We start from the raw sequence: 23,102 nt of genomic DNA on the forward strand, positions 1-23,102 counted from the left end.
TCCCTAAGAAATTCTATTCACATTACTTTCACAAAATAGAATATTAGACAAAAAAAAAATCTAAGACATACAGAAGGTACTTAATTATGATGCAGGCTAGAGTTTAGAACAGAAAAAACTATAAATCTTAAGATCACTTAAGAGAGATAATGCAAAGGAGATCAGAAAAGGAAAGAGAGGCAATGACACAATGTCAGATGGATGATAATCTAGCAAGGAATAGAGAGATTAAGGGACAAGCAGAAGAATCCAGAGGAAGCAATGTAACAATGTTAAAAACTACAAAGAGGCTAAGAAACTGTTGATAACCTTAGATCATTTTCATTTGAATAGCAGGGTTAGAGTCAAATGGTTAGAAGCCAACAGTTTTCTTAGTTCTTGAAAGGGTGGAGAAATAGGGAATAAGGCAGAAAACTAATAACTGTCAAAGTGAAAGTTGTTGTTTTTGTTTTTTTTTTTTAAATGATGAATAGAAATCTTTAGTTTTTCAAGTATGGGGTAAGTATGGGGATTAAGTTTTACTAGGTAGTAAAAATTCTAACAATGATTTGAAAATCAGTTAATTAATGAAGGAATTGAAAGCAGTTTACTAAAAGGAAAATATTTAAAGAAAATAAATATACACAACTATAAAATGTTTATAAGAGTTACTGCTTTAAAAAAAGAAATTAAAAGTTCATTTTTTTGGCATATGGACAGTTAAAGGCTTTAAAATTTGCTACATGAAAATTAAAGTATGCAAAAATGTATAAACGTTATACAAAAGACCTTCATTTTGTTCCTTCATACACTAAAGCTATGTAACACAAGAAATCACAGGGAGTGCCACAGTTTTTTTAGAACTGGCTTCAAGGGCAATTTCCTTTCTATATTATTTTCCTCCTCTTTCATACTTCTTTGGAATTCCATCTGTTGAAAGGTAGGTTGCAGAGAGGTTAGAATTAAGCCACCAATCTAAGAAGTAAATTGCCATTGCACAGTTGTGTTATTTGCAATCAGCTTCAATCATATACTTGGAGACATTTTCCGAAACAGCTCCTGATCTCTAATCATTATTTAACTGAAACTGCCCTCTCCAAAGTTATTAAAGCTCTTTTAATTATCAAATGCAATGGGCTTCACAATCTTCATTCTTATTGATCTCTCTGCAGCTTGTGACACTGTTGATCCCTCTCTCCAACCTGAGACTCTTCTTTCTAGGTTTTCCTGACAACACTCTCTCCTGTTTCTTTTCTTACCTATCTGATCACTGCCTGACCTTCATCCAGGTTCTATACACCATCTTTGGGACTCTCTCTCCTGGGGTCTCTTCTTTTCTCTTTGGGTACTTCACTTGGTGATTCTCATAAGCTAGACATTGTAACCATCTCACACCTGGACTATTACAGTAGTTTCCCCGATTGGTCTGACTGCCATAACTCCTCACTCTAGTCTATCTTCCCTTCAGGTGCCAGTGATTTTCCTGAAGTCCAAGTTAAGCCATCTCTCTAACCCCTCTTTACCCTCACTCACAATCTCAATAAATTCCAGTAGCTCCCTACCCTATCACCTCCAGTATCATATAAAAAATCCCCTGTGATTCAAAGTCCTTTATAATCTAGCCTCCCTACTTCCCCCACCCCTTTTCAATCTTCTTACATCTAACTCCCCACATATTTGCTTCCTTGGTGTTCCTCAAACAAGCCATTCTGTGTATCTTCACTCATGGTATTTTCTTTCGGTGTCCTCAATCCCTGAAAAGCTTTCCCCCTCTCAACTCTGCTCCCTTGACTTCTCTGGCATCCTTAAAGTCCCAGCTAAAATCTTTCCCTCTTAATTATAGTGTCTTTTCTCTGTTAATTATTTCATATTTGTCATGTATATAGCTTGTTTGTATATAGTTGTTTGCATAGTGAGTGTTTAATAAATGCTTATTAAATGAAAGAGATAAAGGAATTTCAAATAGCCCTTAGTCCTCAGTGAAACATACTTGTAGGCTGGTTCAATATTAGGAAAACTATTAGCATAACTGACTATATCAATAACCAAATTAACAAAAACCATATGATTACCTCAATAGACACAGAAAAAGCATTTGATAAAATCCAACACCCATTACTACTAAAAACACTAGAGTATAGGAATATATGGACTTTTCCTTAAAACAGTCAGTAGCATCTATTTAAAACCTATGTATGTAACAGGGATAAATTAGATACAGAGATAAACTAGAATCATTCCTAATAAAATGAGGGGTGAAACAAGGTTGCCCACCATCATCATTACTATTCATTAATACATAATACTGTTGTATTAGAAATGCTAGCTTTGGCAATAAGAAAAAGAGATGAAAGGAATTCGAGTAGGTAATGAGGAAACCAAATCATCACTCTTTGCAGATGATATGATGGTATTCTTAGAGAACCCCAGAGAATCAACTAAAAAGCTATTAGAAATAATCCACAACTTTAGCAAAGTTGCAGGACACAAAATAAATCCGCATAAATCATCAGCATTCTTATACATTACTAACAAAATCCAACAGCAAGAGACACAAAGAGAAATTCCATTTAAAATAACTTGATAAAGTCAAATCTAACCAAATGAAAAAATATCAAGTGTTCTTGAAGAGGTCGAGCGAATATAATAAAGATGACAATACTCCCTAAACTAATCTATTTATTTATTGCTATACCAATTAGACTCCCAAAAAACTATTTTAATGACCTAGGGGAAAAAAAAAAAACAATCTGGAAGAACAGAAGGGCAAGAATTTCAAAGGAATTAATGAAAAAAAAAAAAAAAAAAAAGCAAATGAAGGTAGCTTAGCTGTACCAGATCTAAAACTGTATTATAAAGCAGCAGTCATTAAAATCATTTGCTACTGGCTAAGAAATAGAGAAATTGATCAGTGAAATAGGTTAGGTTCAAAGAACAAAATAGCCAATGACTATAACAATCTAGTATATGACAAACCCAAAGGCCTCAGCTTTTGGGATAAGAATTCACTATTTGACAAAAATTGCTGGGAAAATTGGAAATTAGTATGGCAGAAAGTAGGCATAGACCCACACCTAACACTGTATACCAAGATAAGGTGGAAATGGGTTCATGATCTAGACATAAAGAATTATATTATAAACAAATTAGAAGAACGTAGGATAGTTTACTTCTCAGATTTGTGGCAGGGGAAGAATTATTGATCATAAAATAGATAATTTTGATTATATTAGTTAAAAACTTTTTGTACAAACAAAACTAATGGAGACAAGATTAGAAGGGAAGCAATAAACTGGGAAAACAGTTTTACATCCAAAGATTCTGATAAAGGCCTATTTCTAAAATATATAGAAAACTAACTCAAATTTGTGATAGTTCAAGCTATTCTCCAATTGATAAATGGTCAAAGGATATGAATAGACAATTTTCAGATGAAGAAATTGAAACTATTTGTAGCCACATGAAAAAGTGCTCCAAACCGCTACTGATCAAAGAAATGCAAATTAAGATAATTCTGAGATACCACTACACACCTTTCAGATTGGCTAAGATGACAGGAAAAGATAATGATGTGTGTACGTACACGTGCATGCATGTGTGTGTATTGGATCTAACATGTATTTCAACATATTTAACATATATTGGCCTACCTGCCAGCTAGGGGAGGGAGTAGGGGGAAAGAGGGGAAAATCTGGAACAAAAGGTTTTGCAAGGGTCAATGTTGGAAAATTACCCATGCATATGCTTTGTAAATAAAAAGCTTCAATTAAAAAAAAAAAAAAAAAGAAACATACCTGTAATGATGTATTCGATGGCTATTTGCCTAAGTAACCTAAAGGTAAACAATACTAAGGCTATCAGGGGATGTAATGTCCGGGGCTAGCTTTCTAGTCTCAGATCAAGCTCAAGCACACACTCACTCAAGTCTGCTTATTTCAAGTCCTCTCAGACCTTATATACCTTAGTACAATTACATCACTACGGCATCCGGAGCATGTGCCAACTGTAGAACCATTACATCACCATACTAAATATTAAATATATGTGGACTAGAGAACCATCATCTCATCAATCATACTTGAGTTAACACCGTGCTGTAAGTATCTTTGTTTCAAGTATACTTTTCTCAGAGTTCCCCAATATCTGCAGTCCTCTACAAGGGGATGTGCAGAACTTCCAAGTTTTCCTAAAATGCTTACTTAACTAACTTTTGGATATTTTTAAATTAAATTAAATTTTTTCACGTATATTATAGGAATATATAAAAAAGGGATATTTACATCTATAAACAAATTTGTTAATCACGTATCTCTTTGGTGTCTGACTTTTAATTCTACAGGTAAATCTGCCAGGTCGCTATGAGGGTAGCAGGTAGAGAACTCCTACTGAAGCATAATTAATACTTTTTCTTGTCCACATCTTCCCATAAATTCACCATATAGGGATCCACCAAATATATGAGGGGCCTTCCTCCTATCTCGACAATACCAATCTCTGTACCAACACAGGTTGCCTAAAACCATATTACTCTCGGAACAACTTCACATCCTATTAACTCTATGTTAGAGGGGGAAGTGTGGCTGGTTTAATTCCACAATTCATGCCCCAGTCAATTCTCCAGCCTTTGAAATGAGTATATGTGATCAGTAAGGGAGAAGCTGGAGATTAGTGAGAGTGGGAATGGCATAAGAGAAAATTTGCTGGAGAAGACAAGATGAATCACTTGGGCATATAAAAAGGTTTGCACTATGATGCAGTCTGGCAGGGCTAAAGAATCCAGCATCACTTCTATACCCCAATGAGGCATTAGAGGAATACTGAAGTGTCCATGTATCAATGATAGGGTAGTATGATTTCTCAATGAGTAGTTAAGAAAACAACTTATACTTGTTTTACACACAAATGTGGGGAAAATACTGCACCTGAGAAGATCTACAGAATCCCAAAACAGAGAAACATTTTCCTTCTGTTTTGTATTTCATTTGCTCCTCATCCACTTTAGAGAAAGGAACGATATCACTCCCATAGCGGAACCCTGGAGAACAAGAGAAGAGCATCTGGTAGGCATATGGGGCTACATTTTTCACAAACCGAAATTAGCTTTACGCATACATTAACAAAGTATATACACCCTGAAGCTAGCCTCTAAATTCTGCTTTCTGGAATTTTAATCAAATTACTTTCCCCTATGACCAAAAAAAAAAAAAAATAAAACACATACACACTAAAAACAGCATACACATTTTGTAGATTGCTTTAAAAAAAAAAAAAAGTAATTTTTTTTTCTTGAGTAGCACCTTCTATAATGTAATTAGTTATCTTAATGACCATCAGACTGAAAGAAATGCAAAGCAGCAAATGCAGTATAGGAAGTTATATTTTAAAGACAATCCTTAGCTGACTACAGGACAAGCATGATTTGCAAATCTAATAACAGAAACACACTTTTATACAAACCAGAAAACACATATCACAGAAGACACTTGTAGAAAATTTATATGAAAGACTACCAGATACCTGAAAGAAAAATCTAAAACCTTTATTCTTGAACATTTCAAATGATAATTTACATCTCTCTTTCTGTCAGTCTCTCTCTCTTTGCTGGAGTAAGACTACTTTTTCCCCTTTTTAACTTATGTGAGCTTCATAAAAACAAGACTCTTGGTTTCTTATTAAATATGCATCTCTATTCTTATAACCTCTCCCTCAGGGAAAGCAAATGCTCTTCTCCTATCTGTGTGTATTACTATTGGTAGAAAAGAGAATACAGTCACCAGAATAAGAGGTTTATGGCTTTGGATGCTGAAATGAAGAGCAGACATAGCTCAGCTATAAGAAACAAAGATAAATAAAGCTCACTCTCTTGTTGCTGTCATTATTATTTTTTAATTAGAAAAGAAGCAAGGTGCTGGTTCCAGGAAATGTCTTTACTAACTTAAAATTAAAAGTAAGGACTAAAATATAACATCCCATCTGCCCCCAAGTCTAGTTAGGAAGTATAGTTCATGACACTAATGTCTAAGAACAATGTTTTTCCTAATTTTTCCATGTGTCATCAGTTAATCTCTAATTTTAATACAAACCCAAACATTCAAATTTAAATCTTACAATCTTAACCTGCTTACAGATTAAATAAGAGCTCTGCAAACTATTTTTTTGGGGGGATGCAGTACTCAACATGTTGAAGAGTATAAAACATCCTCAAAAATATATACCTATTTGTTTTCTACATGGATTTACCTACCCTTTCCATTTGAAATTAGGAGGGTTGGGGTATAAAGACAGGGATATGACAGTAGAGAGCAATAAAAAGGTAAGAAAAAGAGCTGTAATGGGACTTTCTGTTTCTGGACCCCACATCAGGAAAAATTTGTCATCAATGGACAGGTGCAGAATGGCAAAAAATTTAATCTATGGCCAGGCAAGAGGAAGGAAAAAAAAAAATCAATGCTACAGGTCCCCAGGAATACAGATTAAGTAATTTTGTTTATATGAAATTTTGTACAATGTAGAGTGACAACTAATATACTTAAGAATCACATCTCTATCTTAACATTTGTTTGGGATCTAGCCATGTCATCTAGACTCTTAGTCATGGTTGTTCTCTATTCAGATAGATATATAACATCAAACAGGGACTAATAAATATGATCTTAAGGACCATATCAAACATAAAACATTAAAACAAAGTAAACGATTTTCATTGTCCCTCAAATTTATTTAGGAAACATTTCAACAGAAAGTGAAACCACAAGAAATATTCATGTAAGCCAAAAGACTTATGAATCCAAGCATTTGGCTAGTAGGTCTCAAAATTTAAAAATAAACAAACAAACAAAAAAACCAGGTATGAAATCTATTCCTTGAATATGTAAAGTCAAGATGACAGAACATCAAAATATACTCCAAGCCATGCAGTCCAAGACGCAAGGGAGGAGCTGAATGGCCTGCTAAGTTCTTATTTCAAGTTTCTACCCCCTCATAACACAGAGGAGCAGACTGCCCCAAAGTCATTAAAGAATGCAATGTTAAATTTCAAGTCATTTACTTCTTATGATATAAATTCTACTGTCAATAAAAAGTTATAATTATTTTTAAAAAATAATATAAATAAATTCTAACCTGACTCACTCCCTATTGAATAAAACCTTCTTTAGACAGATCCCTACTTGGCATGACTGGGGAAAGGCAGACGTACCTTGGATGGTGTCTTCTTTCTGGACTTCAGTTTCATCATCGTCATTTAAGCAATAAACAGTTTCCTTTTGTAAATCTTCCTTCCTTAGAGTTCGAGCATCTACAACTGTCCAAGTTTTTTTCACTTTCTCCTGAGTAACCTTATTTCCAAAAGAAAAGTAGAAGTGAAGGAAGACTAGCAATTTTGACCTTCATAAGCATGTCTAGAGCCTTCTCTTTGATTCCCAAACACAAGACAAACTACTTTAACATCTGTTATTTTTGTCTGTTTTCACTTAGTATTTTATCTTTTTAACTGATGCATTTTGCTTTCATTCCATGGTTCCAAATATAGCCTACCCAAAGGGCTGTCCTTTATAACAAAGGATTAAAAAAAAGTAGTTTAACAAATTCATCTAACAAATAACAAATGCAACTTATTATTATATATTCTTATATATAATTATTATATATTCTTATAGAATATATAATGTTCTATACCCACTGGCATGAAAAGAGGGAGGTACATTTTCTCAACTCTTTTCTGAGGTCAAGGCTAGTCTTATAGTTATACCATACTTAATTTCTGGGGTTTGTTGTGACTGTTATTCTTCCTCTCAACACTGCTGTAGTTAGTGTATAATGGTTTCCTGATTGTACTCCCTTTCCTCTCCACCAGTTCATATAAATCTTCCTTTGCTTCTTTGAATTCATCTTGTTCCATTACACTCATGTACTACAATGTGTTTAGCTCCTCCCCCATCAATGGGCATCTGCTTTGTTTCAGTTCTTTGCAATTACAAAATTGCTATAAATATTTTGTTGTATATATGGCATCTTTTTCCTTTTTATGCTTTTGGGACATACAACTAGCACTGGAATTTAAACAGCCAAAGATAATGGGCTAAAATTTTAGCAGCTCTTCCAAAAATGGTCAGACCAAGTCTGCTATTTCACTTATTGACTCTTGAGAGCAAATGTCAGATACAATTAAAATTCATTTTATCAACAACTGACAGGTATTTATGAAGGATCTCTTTTGAGTCAAAGTTTTGAACTAGGGATTATATAGTAAAAAAAAAAAAATCTAACAGTTCCTGTCTTTAAGGAACTTACAGTCTATCAGGGCAGACAACTTTTATATAAAAATAAAGCTATACAAAACATATATAAGGTAACTTAATAAGAGGAAGGAGATCATAAGGAATCTGGGCAAACAGTTAAGGTTTCAGGTAGAAGATTAATCACCTTTGAGCAGAGTACTGCAGAAAATGAGTGATTTTAAAAGGTAGAGGAAGTAAGATACATGTGCAATCAAAGCAGGAGGGAAAGCCAGTGTAAAGGCCCTGACAATTTCAATCTATGTGGGTACAGCATACCTCTTCTGCCTTTTCAATGTTCTCCAAGGGTGCTAAAAATATAACTATCATTAGGTAAAACTACTCCCAGGTCTAGGGTCCTTAAAGGAAAACAGCCACTTTCCAAACAATAAGGAAAACTTGCAACAGAAGCCTGTATCACTGTTTCTCAGAAATACTCAATTCATTAAAAATAAACTGACATAAAAACTATTTCTAAAACTTACTTTGGAAATCACTCTTTGGATATTTAAAAAGCAAACAAAACATTCCAAAGAAAAAAGAATAGACAGAGGAGGGCTCAGAACAAATACGAAAAACATTCTAAATTTGTAAGGAAATTAATATGGATCAGACTTTGCCCCTCAAGTATCATTTCTATAAGGACAGTATAGAATGTAGAAAGACTAGGAGAATGGCCTGTGTTGAATCACTTATGTGAAAGGGGAGGAACAATTTAACCATCAATACTGCAAATAAAGACATGTCAACCTAGATGATTGACTTGAGACAATTCTTCCAATCAGAAAACACGTTTAAATATTATCACAGTTCTTTCAAAGAATCCAAATAATCACAGACAGAAATTTACATTGGGACAATATTACAGCTGAGATTTTCTTCTGAAAAGCAGGTGAATTCAGAAAGGCTATTTCACAGTATCAACAACTTGCTGATTTTATGATGTGCCAGCACATTAATATCTCTTTTAAATGTGACTTATTTTCTTGCTTCCTCAAAATCTGAAATGACTAAAACCTGATGAATCTACAGACTTACTATTCTTTTCCCCAAACTTGCTACTTTTTCTAACTTTATTTTTAAACACTGGTAAACCATTCTACATTCAAGTAATCTCAATTCTATCCAATTTTCTCCTCTATATTCTATCATTACCATTTTTATTATTTTTTTTCTCTGCTGCCAAAAACATTTCCATGTCTCCCCCACCTTCAAAAAAATTCCCTTTGATCCAACTATGTCCATTATCATCCTTTAATTTTCTTCTCTCATTTTCTAGATCCATCATGCCTCTTTAAAACAGCACAAATTCTGACTTTCTTTTCTTTTTTCACATTAATTTGTCAATTATTTTAAGAAAATAACCTTGCGAGCATAGATGGCAATAGCTTTTTTGCTCTCTTAAGACAATTACCTGAAGGAAGTGTTTTACAATGTATTCTCCTCCTTTCCAAGAATAAATATGAAGAAGAAATAGAGGATAAGATCATTTTCATCAGTAAGAATTTAGAGAGGAATATGAATTAAAATATATACTTTAAATAAACTAAAATATATAAATATCCATATCTATGTACACATACACATGTGCATAGGTTTATATACACCGGTTTCTACTTTTTGTTAAAAGGTCCCTTTTTCTTTTACTAAGCAATGCAAGATGGAGATACCTACTTTCTTCCTCTCATCTGCAGCAAGAAAAAAAAAAAAAATCCCTGGATCTGCCCATTTGGTCTTGTTAAGTGTCACAGTAGATAAGACCTAGACTTAAAAGTCATGAAGGTTTGGGTTGGAATCCTATCTTAAAATACAGAATACCACACTTTTGTGACCCTGGGAAAATCACTCAACCCTCTCAGTCATCTTCATCTGTAAAATAGCAATGAGTGACACCTGCCTCACTGGGGTTATTGTGGGATCAAATGAGATAACTGATATAAAGCACAAAGTGATATAAAGTACTTTGAAAACCTTGAGGCACTCTAGTACTAGTAATTACTATTATTTTTTTCTTTACTTTTTGCTAAACTTGTCCAAGTCCAAAGCACAAGGGATCAAACTCTTCTGAGAACCCAAACTAAAAATTGGTAAGACTTTCTGAAAGTATCATACCAATAAACTTTATTATTTTCATGATTGTAATTACTGCTGCTGCCCCTCTCCCCCACCCCCACTCCCAAACAAAAGAAAGAAAAAGCTCTCCCCTGGAGTTAGAAATATGTCAATTACTCTCCAACATTTCCCATTTCTCTCCTTTACAATCTTTACTCACCAGCCTGCCGACTTCCCTGATGTTTCCCAAATGAACCTGGGTTTGAATCAACCTTAATTTTCTTATTTACTTCCCATGTAACAACAGTGGGCAAAGTCAGTACACTACCTGGAACCTCAATTTTTTCATCTGAAAAAAAAGGGGTGTGATGAACTACATGGTCTCTGAATGTTCTCAATCCTGTGACCTTACCAGATCTAAATTCTCTGTACAGATACAGAAAGAATGTAAATTAACTAAAAAAGGATTGAGCATGACACACATTTCACTAGAACTAACCTGAGGTTTCCTTCATTGAACCTTCTTTATCCAGTGGTTACAGAGAGAATACCCACCCTCAGGAGATATTTTTAAAGACTAGCTGGATGTCCAAAATGGGGCAGCAAAAGCAGAGTCAGCAAAGGAAAAAATGATTCAATGTGAATAACCAACTAAATATCCAAGAATCCTACTGGCAGGGTCGGCGCAATATCATTTCTTGGAACATTCTATTTCTGTTACTTACTGACTTGTAGGCCACAATCCTGATAGACAGATTAGAGCCAATGGTCAGCTGGCAGGGCCAGGGCATGGGTCTCCTTTCAATTTTCTTAAAGACACTCAGCTGCCTCAGACTCTCACTAAGTAATAGGGGAAAAAAGAGGAAAGACAACGCTATAATACTGAAAGCAAGCAAACAAAATCATTTAACATAGGCCGGAAAATGTACTTGGATTTCTAAAATGAGCAGCTCTTCTATTGGTAACACACAGAAGCGCAGTAGGAAGGGCAGGAAAACAGCTGCCCCTCATTGGAAGAGTGCCAGGAGACAAGACAGACTGGTGGGGGAGAACCCACTGAATGTCGTGGCTGACCTCCCTCTCCTTTCTCCCATCCAGCCCTTATAATTTTCCTTCATGTAAATGACAACAGTGACATGATGTGGTAAGCTGAAGAAAGGCCCCAGAAGACAAATGTCGTGGGGACATTGTGCCAAGTCTCCTTGAACCAATCTTTAGGTAATTAAAGGGATGAGCATTGCTTTCTCTCCCAGCCTTCCATGAAAGATGTATAACTCTGTGATTCAATCAACTCTTTAAGTCTCTGAAATAAAAGATTTGATCTTTACTATCTGTGTTTAGTTAAATAAAGGCAGATGGGAGGTGGAGAAGAGTCTACTACTACATATGTAGGCTTGTAGAATAAAACAAGAATATTTATAATCCTGTCAGGCAAGAGTTAACAAATTATTTACTAAACCATGGAAAAACAAAAACAAGGAGCTATTTGATTTCCCCCCAAAAGGAAGGAGTTGCCTGCATTCTACAACGGGGGTCCTTGTCAAGTAAGCTCGGGAGACACAGGAGAACCAGTAACAGAATCTCTATCTGGGATGCTCTCTCATTAAGGAATGAGACTAGGGAATAAGTGACCAAATGCACACAGTGTTAAAACTGAAAACTGATCTCCAAAGAGGTGAAATGATTTAAGATATTTATCTGGAAAGGGAATGAACAACAAATAAACAAATGGCTGGCACCAAGATAGCAGCTTCTTAATTCTATAAATCAAAACTTCTTAAACTGTGTTTTGGGAATATGTAATATGAATATGGGGATGGTGAAATTATGATTTATTACTGATAAATGTTTGATTTGTATACCTATTTTATATATCTATATATCCAGGATCATGTAAAAATTTCTCTTGTGAAAAGGGGTTGCAAGTGCAACAAGTTTAAGACTTTTTGAGAGAATGAGATTCTAGTAGAGGCACATCAGGGCTACTTCTTGGGGCTGTCTCTAAGATCAGGAACCTTGAGGACCCTCGTGTCTATGCCATAGCAAATCTGAAACTCCAGGGTGACACTACAATTAAAACTCTTGCAAATATTTTTTAAATTGACATTAGCCTAAACTCCTGACCGGTGGGGCCAAAGGAGGGAGGGAAGAGAGTATGAATTAACAGTCAGTGGATTAGCACAGAAGGATTTAAATACAGAATCTCCACTGTGGCATAAACTATTCATCCTGAGTTTCTGAAGACTAGAGAGAAGTCTCATGCCTCATCAAAAGCCTCTCTTTACCCTCTCTGCATCCCCTTAGGGGCGGACTTGCATGAGACTGTCCCAAGAAATGTCAGAAGGACACTGCCAATATTTTCTCAACCTGACTTTCACCTGAGATATAAAGTCATCATCTTCTTCCTGAAGGTTAGTACCATATAACTTAATATAAACTTATAATTGGGTCAATGTCGTTCCTCCCTGCCACCATACATTTTGTATCACTAGGGAGCCAAAACACACCTCAGAGAATAGGAAGCTAAAGCTCAGGGCTGACTGCGCTGAGGGGCCATGATACGTGTCAGTGAAAATGGGCTCTGGGCTATGGCTTTCTACCCAATCCTATATATCCTTAAGTATTTCTCAAAGTCACTTCCAGTACCTTCTGATCAATTTCAACCCAAGCACATATCAGTCAAGCTAACATAATCCACTCAGAACCAAAACATTATCTCTAATTGTTAGAATACAGAATAAAATAGGTAACTTCTGTCTGTGAGTGGTGTAAAAGAAACTTGTTTACATGAAAGGTTTTAAGGGTTTTTTTTTTTTTTTTTGCTAATTTATAGTCATTAGGGTAACTATAGACATATGAGCTGAGTCATAAAAATCCAAATTTATAAAATCACTAATCAAAAAGGGATGATTTGTCTGTTGAAAAGCTTTAGAGCAAACAGATTGTATATGGAAAGAAGATCTTGAGAATGTCCCATAACGAGTCTTTCTACAACCTTCACTGACTTAAATCAAGAGCTTTAGGGTAGTGTTTTGAGGCATCATAAATATAACATTCTAATCAAAATCTATAATCTCATCATCACAATCAAAATATAAGTTTCTTGAAAAAGCAATAGTTGTTTTTTTTTTTTAAAAGCATGTGGGCATGCATTGTTATCTGTCCAGACAAACTATATCAAAATTTTCCAATCTGTTATTACTTTATTAACCTGAAGTAAAATGATCAGTTAGAATTTTATCACTTAGGAACTATTTAATTGATTCTAGTTCATTGAAAGAGACTATTCAGAAATTTTCTTATGTTTTTTCACTAGGCAGTGAAATGTTTTTCAGCAAAAGCAGGATTACACTTACCATTAGTTATGTTTCTTTGCAATTATGGGAGGAAAAAAAGAATTACAGGTGGATGTACCAAATCTTTCACCTGTCCAAAGAAGTCTACAAACTATAAAAATTTTAAAAAACACTATTACGCAGTCAACAAATATTCAAATCACTAATCAATTGACAAAATGGGACTTACCACCATTTAATACATGAGGATTATATCAGAAAAGCATATAGGTTCTAATATTTGGTACTACTTTCCATATTCATGATCATTTTAGGTGAGCACATCAAAGAGAAGGGACTAAGACAAGCACTAAAGGTAAATAGGAAGGAGAGGGAGACAATATCTTTGTGTCTCATGGTCTGATTAATTAAAATTATAATATCCACACATCTCCAAACCCCACTAAAACAGATAGTCATCTGGAAACAGAGGACAAACAAACAGAGGATCTATTTTAGTCATTAAAAATATTCCCATGAATTTAAAAGCATATAGTATCTTTCAAAAAAAAAAAAAAAAAAAAAAAAAAAAAAACGGGATTAACACTTCTGGTTCAAATAAAGGCAAAAGAAAAGATCCAATAAGTCCAAAAACAAGCGTCAAGTCATGGAGACAAATTCATATCTTAGGTACTTGCCACCAAGGTCCTGCTCCCTTACCTGAAGGAGTAAATCTCATTTAGACCATCTTCTCCTTCCAGTAACATCATTATATTCTTCACCACACAAACACCTTCTTTCTGTTGCTCGGTGAGTCCTTTTGGTGGAAGAGATGGTTTGTGTCTCTCAGAATCAAAGCTGCTGTCATCTGTATCCTCAGACCCATCTTCTCCATCAACTGGAAAAGGAAGACTTGAGAAAGAACATTATCAACAATTGTTAAGTCCATAAAAACAGAACTCCTGCATAAAAAAAGGCTCATTTCTTTCAATACATGATGCACAATTCTATTTTTGAATAGCAATTTTAGTATTCATGTATGAGTCAAATGAAACCTTCATACACTGTACCATCAACCTTTCTATTCAGCTCCAGGAAACTCAATATCCAGCCCCATATTTTTAAGGCTGCATTGCTATTCTTATTACTCATGAATGAGAAGCCATTTTAACTAGAAGATAAGCTCTTAAAGAGTGGGTGGAAACTAATGCAAGAAAAAAACAGAATTATGACCACAACAAAGTAAACAAAAATTGAAGTCAACAGAACTCTAGTCAAATATCCTCTAGTCAAATATATCAGTTAATATTAGTTGTTTTTTGTTTTTTAATGGCCAAAAGCTACAGGACACAGACCTCTTTTCTGTAAATAATCAATTACTTTTCTTTTTCAGGAAATTTACTTTGTACAGAGTTTTTAGGGGGATTTTTGGGGGAAGTCTGTCGTTTCAAAATTAAATTAAATACCCCCTAAAAGATTACATTGTGCTTAGACTTCTAAATATAAATAAACTTCTAAATATGACCATTTGCTAGAGATATTGTAGAGATTTTTAATCAGTTACAGGTTGGATAAGATAGCCTTTGACGTGCCTTCCAACTCTCAGATTCTGTGATATTGAACAAAATTATTGTGAGGAAAGTGCTTCGTAAACTGTGAAGCTCTAAATAAGTATAAACTCTTACTGTCACTCCAACAAAACTAAAACCTACAATACTCTTTTCTGTCACTTAAGATATATTAATACAAGTGATAAGCACTTGATAAATGCTTGAATTATATTTTTTTCAAAATAAAGACAACTTTGATAGAAGGTTCAGATTCCTTAAACCATACAAAAGCACATTCAAATCATCAACAGGAAAGAGAAGCCAAGTGGAAACTTTGAAATGCTAAGGAGATTTGTATTCAATGAAAAGAAAAATGTCATTTTAACAGCACTTTACTTCTCTCAAGTACATTCTTGAAGTTTTTTCCAACCATTATCTGACAACTCTATAGGAAGCAACTATCCTCACTACTCTTAAGAAATCTGTTAGAGGAGAAGCCCTCAGCTACATGGGGCAGCCATTGAAAAAGCTACTATACCACAAAAGGGTCCCATTGAGGAGGTTACTAAATCATTAGAGAGAGAGAGCACTTTTCCTCTAATACTGCATTACTGAAGTATTCTCCTAATCCTAATGCAGGATTCTCCAATAAACTCTCCAAGCCCAACCTCCTAGATCTCTTTTCACCAGATAGTCCAGGCACAAATAAGTTATTTAACAGAAGGATTAAGGTATTATAAAAGTTCTTTGCCAAAGCATTATACTATATAAATATGAGTTTTAGTCATTATATAATTATTGTCAGACAAGATTTTATTGATGTCTGGGGAGAAAACGTCTGCTTTTCTAAGGTGGCAGTTCTCAAAATTTTGTTTCAAGACCCCTTTACACTCTTAAAAATTATTGAAGACTTTTTTTTTAATACTCTCAGAAATTATAGCACACCCCACAGAGGTTTTCTTTATGTAGGTGCTAGCTATTGGTATTGAGCAAGTCATATTTAAATTGATAAAAAATTTTAAATATTAATAGTTTAGAATAACAAATGCATTACATGTAAACATAAATAATACATTTTTATTAAAAAAAAAAACCCAACTGATTTTCTAAAACAAAAAAATTTAATGAGAATAGAATTATTTTTCACAAATTTGCAAAGTTTTTTAATGTCTGACTTAGCAGAAAAGAGATGGATTTTTGTAGCTACTTGTGCATTCTATTTGTTGCAATACATTGTTTGGATTGAAGCACATTAAGAAAATCCAACCTCATATAACTATGAAGTTGGAAAAGGGAAAAATATTTTAATAGGCAAGTACATTTTACTAACATCATGAAAACAGTTTTTGCCACCTGGGCTCCATGAAAGGTCTCAGGGACCTCCAGGGGTCTAAAGACCACACTTCGAGGACTGCTGCTTTGAGGCATTCATTATTTGTCTGCCTCTTCAAAATGAGAAGTAAGGGGCAGTTCGATGGCGCACTGATAGAACACTGGTTCTAGAAGTCAGGAATACCTGAATTCAAATCCAGCATCAGACACTTGACACTTACTAGTTGTATGACACAGCAATAACCCCAATTGCCTAGTTTAAAGTAAATAAAGTGTAACAAAATTGAGATAAAAGAAAAACATTTTCCCCCTTAATTTTCTTGCATTTTTCCCCTCTTCCTAGGTCTTCATTTATTTTTCTAAAACAACAGACAATATAACTATATTCATAAAAGCAAATCATATAACATTTTTTTATTTTCCTAAACTAATAAATTAATTTTAGAACTGGAAACAAAGTTTTAAAAAATATTACAGGTATTACAACTTCCCTTCCAGAACTATCCCATATTCTCCTTTCTTGTTTGTTATTGAAGATTTTTAAGAAATGTTTCTAAAAGGTAGATTATCTTTCTGCATGACATGCTTACAAGGAATATGGACAGAAGGTGGTCTCTTGCAAGATCTCTTCTGGCTCTTGGCTTATTCTCAAAAATTTGATAACTAAGCTATATGCTGTTCCTAACACAGAAGCGGCCAAGGACATATTGGAATGAAAGCCTATGGGAAGGCTTCATATTCCTTGGATTTACCATCTTATTCCTAAATCAGGGGATTTCTAGAAGGACAGGTTTTAACTTGTTAGACCCATGCTCTTACAAGAACTGAAGGGAGATATCAGACCGCTTCAAGTTATTAACAATAACGTCCAGTTGGTCTTTGCTCAAAGGGCTACTCAGATCAGTGAACACTTCAATGTGTTTCCTCTCAAACTTCTTTCCACTAGAAGAGAGAAAATTTTTGTATTAGGAAAATATCTATGTTATCAGGAATATCACATCACTAAGACACCAAAATAACTCAAAATGAAATTAATATGGTTTTAATAGTTCTAATAGTTTTTAAAGGTATCTAACAATAGTTTTTAAGTGAATCCTCAGTAAATTATCATTTTTGACAATCTAGAGGAAGTTCCTTAAACATCATTCTGATTTCCACTTAATGAGAAATATGGTCAATGTAACTAACTGGGGTCTCTGGTTTCCTTCTCCCTCATCAGCTTCTTTCCCATTTCCATTCATCCCCAAGAATGTGTCAGAGGGGCAGCTGGGTGGCACAGTGGATACAGCACCAGCGCTGAAGTCAGGAGGACCCGAGTTCAAATCTGACTTCAGATACTTTTAATAGTTCCTAGCTGTATGTCCTAGGCAAGACACTTAGTCCCAACTGCCTCAGGGAGAAAAAAAAATTAAAAGGAAAAAAAGAATATGTCACAGATGAATCCATTCTGCCACCCTATTTCTGCCACAAGAGATCATGTGGACAAGTGAGGAATGAAAATTTTAAAATTGTTAAAATATTACAGGATTACATTTTCTCCCCCAAATTTCTACCTCTCTTTAACCACCCCATATTCTTTTTTTCCATTTAGTTAATTCTACTTTTGAAGTTGTTGTTTTCTTCAGTGGATTTTTTTTTTTTTTTTTTTTTTGTATTTGGCCAACTATTTTGTAAGGAGTTTGTTTTCTTCAAATTTTTTTCCCCTTCCTTTTCCAAGTTAACTCTCTCATTCATATCTTTCATTTCTTTTCTCATCTTTTGTCCCACCTCTCTTATTTGCCTTTTAAAAATTTTATTAGAACTTCCAAGAAGCCTCTTTGGGCTTCAGACTAATGCATATCACTCTTTGAGATTTCTTCTGTGGACATTTTGTCCTCTTTTGAATTATTGGTATAGTACCAATAGTAGCTTTCTATGGTCAAGGTTCCTTTTCTGTTTCTTGCTCATTTTCTTTTGATATTTCCTCTCTTTTGTTTTTACTTTTTTGCTTTTATGGTAATGCTCTCCTTCTGGGGTAAAGGAGTGCTGTGCCAAGCTTCCTGTGCAGCTCTGAGCCTTGGCTGTGAGCACAGCGCCCCCTTGTGTTTGCAGGGTAGTTTGCTCTTTCCAAGAAACTGCCTGTTTTCCCAGAATTTGCCTTCTGAGCTGCCCCACTGCTGTGCTCCTCTACTGAGCCAGAACTGAAGGTCTGAGTCACTGACTCGCTGTGATTAAGACCCTCTCACCGGTCTTCCTAGAGTCTGTTTGACCTGGGCTGAACATCCTTTTCACTCCAGGGAGACTGACCATTCTTAAATTTTTCCAGTCTATCTTGAGCTGTAGAGCTTTATTCTGTTAGACTCTGTTCCAAGGCTTGGTTTTATATGGTTTTCAAGGGAAACAGGGAGAGCTCTAGCAGCTTCCTGGCTTTACTCCACTATTTCCCCACATTGTCTTTACTTGCTTGTCATTAAAAAAAACAAAAACAAAAACAAAACCCTAAAATCTGTTTTTCCATGGCTTCAACATTTTTGGAAATTTTCTTTGATAAGATTCCTGAAAAACATTTCTAAAGACAGATAATGTTTCTGCATGACATGCTTACATGAAATAAGGAAGAAGGCCTAGATGGTCTCTTGTAAGACCTCTTCTGGCACTTGGCTTATTGCAAATCAGAATTAATTGCAAAAATTAATTCATTTGTCCACAGTGAACATGTGCCATAAAGCTTGAAATCATCAAGAGATTCCAACTTCATTTTACTGATGAAAAAAACAAGGCCCAGAGTGATCAAGTTGTACAGCCCAGGTCTCCTGGTCCCACACATTGTGTCTTTCCTGCACAACATCAATACCATCCTCTCAAGTGTGCCTGAATGTTATCATTTACAACAGCTTAACATATGTTAAGCTAGAAGGGACTGGTTAAGATAAAAGCTACATGTTCTAAGGACACTCTCTTTGGCTAACCCTAACAAACTAAACACTGAATACATCTAGGACCAAGAGAACATAATTAAGAGCTAACCAATCAGGCTACTTGGTTAACAAAGAACTGACTGCCACACTGCTGTAAGAGACTTTAAATATTTGCAGATGGTTTTCCCAATCTCCCTGGCTATAATACTTACATGGTTTCTTTTTGTATCACATCCATGCACACAACAAGAGCATCGAGGACTAATTTAGTTAAGGGAAAGAGACATTACCAAGCAATTGCTTCGATATGAAAATATACAACTACTTCCCAATAATTTCCCAGGCTGAGTCATATAATTATAGCTTACATTTATAATGTTCTAAGATTTTAAAAGTTTTTTTTAGATTTATCAATTGATTCCCACCCCACAACACTGCTGTGAGGTAGTATTTTTATTATCCCCATTTTAGAAATGCACAAAATGAGGGGAAAGGCTGAACAGCTTTCTCAGTAACATAAAGCTATTAAGGAACTGTCTACTGCAAATCTTACTATTCGTGGTCCACTTTGGAAGTGCCACCATTAAGATCCTCTGGCTTTGAAGTGAATCTTGTTATTATAGTTAGGACTGGCAGCTTCGTTCATAGTATAACACTTCTGACTCGATTCAATAAGAGAAAAGTCTTTATCCAAAACTGCAGTGTTCCTAAAATGGAATGACTACACACAATTCAGTTTACCATACTTCTATAGAAAAACAACTGGAAAAGATTTCAGAAATGGTTGTTAAAAAATAGGGAGGCAGCTATATGAAGATTAATCTTCTCAAAACAAAAAATGCAAAACTTAAAGATCATGTTCCCCAAAAGACTAATTATAAAGGGAGGTACACATGGACTTCTAAGCCACATCCCAAGATATTAAAAGAAAGATATCCTTAAAACTTAGGAGTAAATAGAGGCTAAAAGGTTTCCCAAAAAAACATTTATAGATGATTCATTTACAATCTGTTGTTAACAAAACTATCATTTTGATGATGATGATGATGATAGAATATTAACAGCCCATATAGCACTTACTGTGCTAAGCACTTCACAAATACTAGCTCATTTGAACCTCATAATCCTGGGAAGTAAATGTTATTTTTATTCCCGTTTTATAGAAAAGGAGATTAAGGCCAATAGGATTAAGTGACTTGTCCAGGGTAATAATGCTACTAAGTGTCTAAAGCAGGATTTGAACTCAGGCTTTTTTGACCAAGGTCCAGCATTCTATCTAGAATATTACCTAGCTGCCCATCTTTTTTAGGAAGTAAAGATTATCCTTTTGAAGATGGTTATCAACCAATGAACAACTATTTACTAAGTGCTTATGAGCCTGGCAAGTGCAGGAGATGCACAATCAGGAAGGAAACAATCCCTATTATGCCTCAAGGAGCTCCCCTTCTATTGGGGGAATGTACAAAATGTCTATTAAAAAAAGGGCTGGATAGGAAGGGGCCTACAAACCCCCACTACTGGGGCTGCTTAAACCTGATAAGAGTGCTGTTTTGGAAGGGATTGGGTGATCATCCCTTGTATCAGCTGTGTATCAGCTGTGCTTTGTACTAGGCCCACTTGCTTAATAGGCTTTCTGCTGAGGTCCAATAACAAAATTTCTTTTTTCAAAAATCATAGGAAAACTTCTCAGGGTTATGTTATTCTGATGCTAATCCGAGATACTTGACTCCCCAAGTGGATAACTATGGGCACTGTCCAAGTGAAAGAACTTCTCTTAGCTGAGTCCTGCAGATAACACTGTATCAGAAGCCCCTGAGCAGGCAGCATGAGGCCCCAACGGCGCCCCCTAGTGGCCAGCACTGCCTTCTGGAGCGCTCCGCTCTGGACCTGGGCCTCCACTGCCAGTTAGATACTCCCAGGAAGGAAATTTCCACAATCCTTCTGTGACTTCAAGTTTAGAAATTTCCTGGAGGACACTGAAAAGTTCCGTGGCTTTCCCAGGGTCAAAAGCAGAGGGGGGGATGTCCACAGACGGAACTTGGACTCAGATCTGCATGATTATGAGAGTACAGAGAAGCAGCTCTTTATCTATTATATGACAATTCCTCTTGCTGAGAGTTTAGAAAACAAATGTAATTGTAGTTTTGGTAGTGTCCGAACATGTTTTTATAACATGACTAGTCAATTACCCAGAAAAACTATAAAATATGGACATCAAAGTTACTCTTTACTAGAATAAGGGCTTGAGAGAGATCTAACAGAGATCCTTTTCTCTCCCTTAGGTCTTCTACTGCCTTGGTTCCATCCCATCCCCACCCCCACTCCACTCCCCGATCTCCTAACCTCATAACCTATGTACATTAGTATGTATTATTAATACAATGTAGAATTGTATACATAGAACCAAAGTAGAACTTGAGTTTCCAATTCAAAAGTCCTCATTTTGAGGAAACTAAGACCTGGAAAGGCTAGAGTTCTTCACAGCATCAGGGAAAGTATATTTGAAGTTGGGAGCCCTGAGTTTAAACCCCCTTCTGCAAGACACTTGACATTTCTGGCATTTTAAGTTCCTCCACTATAAAAAGAGAGGGTGGCCAGGAGGACCCCCAGGGTTCCTTCCCTTTCTGCTCCTAAGTGCCAGGAGTTGCATACCGTGATCCAATACTAGCATGTGCCCTGGTCCTCCTATGATTCCCATACTCATAGGGACTTTGGGTTCTCGTCATCCCCAGCACTATTCTCTCTTTCTCTCTCTCTCTTTTTTTTTTATAGCTTTTTATTTAAACGTTATACACATGGGTGATTTTACAACATTGACAACTGCCAAATCTTTTGTTCCAATTTTTCCCCTCCTTCCTTCCACCCCCTCCCCTAGATGGCAGGTTGACCAATACATGTTAAATATGTTAAAGTATAAATACAAAATAAGTACACATGTCCAAACAGTTATTTTGTTGTACAAAAAGAATCGGACTCCCCCCAGCACTATTCTCAAACCCAAAGCCTTTTCACACTGAGTCACGACTCCACAGCCACTACCTCACTGCTCAGCTTTCCACCCTGCAGATTAAAGCAAAGTCCTCCTGTGGGTTAAAAAAAAAGGATACAGTCAGCTTGTCTGGTGCCTGGCTGAACTGAATTCTGAAGGTCTTCCAGCAATTCAAAATCAGGTAGCATTAGGTGTCTGTGTACAGTGATATTCTGATACTGATCCCCAGTGGCAAGGTCATTCTTAGTGGTGTCCGTACCAAAAAGTACTAAAGCAACTTCATCTTTGGCCTCAGCAAACACCTGAAAAAAAAAAAAAAATTAAGGCACTAAGCTATGCACAAGGTTTTAAAAATGCAGTTTTTATTCATGTTAAACCTAATCTTTAAAGGGTTGAAGTCAGAGGGGATCAGTAACCTGTCCCTTCAGACCTCTAAGGCATGTGCTGGCTGCAGAGCATTAGGCTAGATGATAACTTTATTCCACTGAGAGTTTAAGTTATTGTCAGCTCCAACCTAAACATTAATACAAGTCTAAGAAAAAGCAGTGAATGGTTTTCATTTTACCCTAATCTTCTATTTCTCACTATAAGCTAATACTGAGAGGTGATATGAAAATAAAACAAACAAAAACATTACCAGAACCAAAAAAGTTCCACCATCCACTTGTTATTCTAAGTTATTCTTAAGTTATTCTATTTGAATTTCAAAAGATTACTACCTCATAGAACTGTTATGAGGCTCATGCAAGATA

The 23,102-nt window shown here is 35.5% G+C and overlaps 1 protein-coding gene across 3 annotated transcripts in view; it reads right to left on the reverse strand.

The window, feature by feature from the left end:
• XRCC5 (X-ray repair cross complementing 5) overlaps positions 1-23,102 on the reverse strand; it is a 115,838-nt gene that overhangs the window by 84,500 nt on the left and 8,236 nt on the right. For 2 of the 3 annotated variants that reach the window (XM_031958086.1, XM_031958084.1), the window contains exons 3-9: positions 22,469-22,652; positions 19,574-19,622; positions 17,284-17,406; positions 14,303-14,494; positions 11,033-11,147; positions 7,178-7,316; positions 4,902-5,014 (exon numbers count right to left, since the gene is read on the reverse strand). In XM_031958086.1, the coding sequence (XP_031813946.1) occupies positions 4,902-5,014; positions 7,178-7,316; positions 11,033-11,147; positions 14,303-14,494; positions 17,284-17,406; positions 19,574-19,622; positions 22,469-22,652 (915 nt within the window). The remainder of the gene's footprint in view (positions 1-4,901; positions 5,015-7,177; positions 7,317-11,032; positions 11,148-14,302; positions 14,495-17,283; positions 17,407-19,573; positions 19,623-22,468; positions 22,653-23,102) is intronic. The other variant, XM_031958085.1, reaches the window with a different exon arrangement.

This window comes from Sarcophilus harrisii, chromosome 3 (genome assembly GCF_902635505.1).
Source record: "Sarcophilus harrisii chromosome 3, mSarHar1.11, whole genome shotgun sequence".
Classification (NCBI taxonomy): Eukaryota; Metazoa; Chordata; class Mammalia; order Dasyuromorphia; family Dasyuridae; genus Sarcophilus; species Sarcophilus harrisii.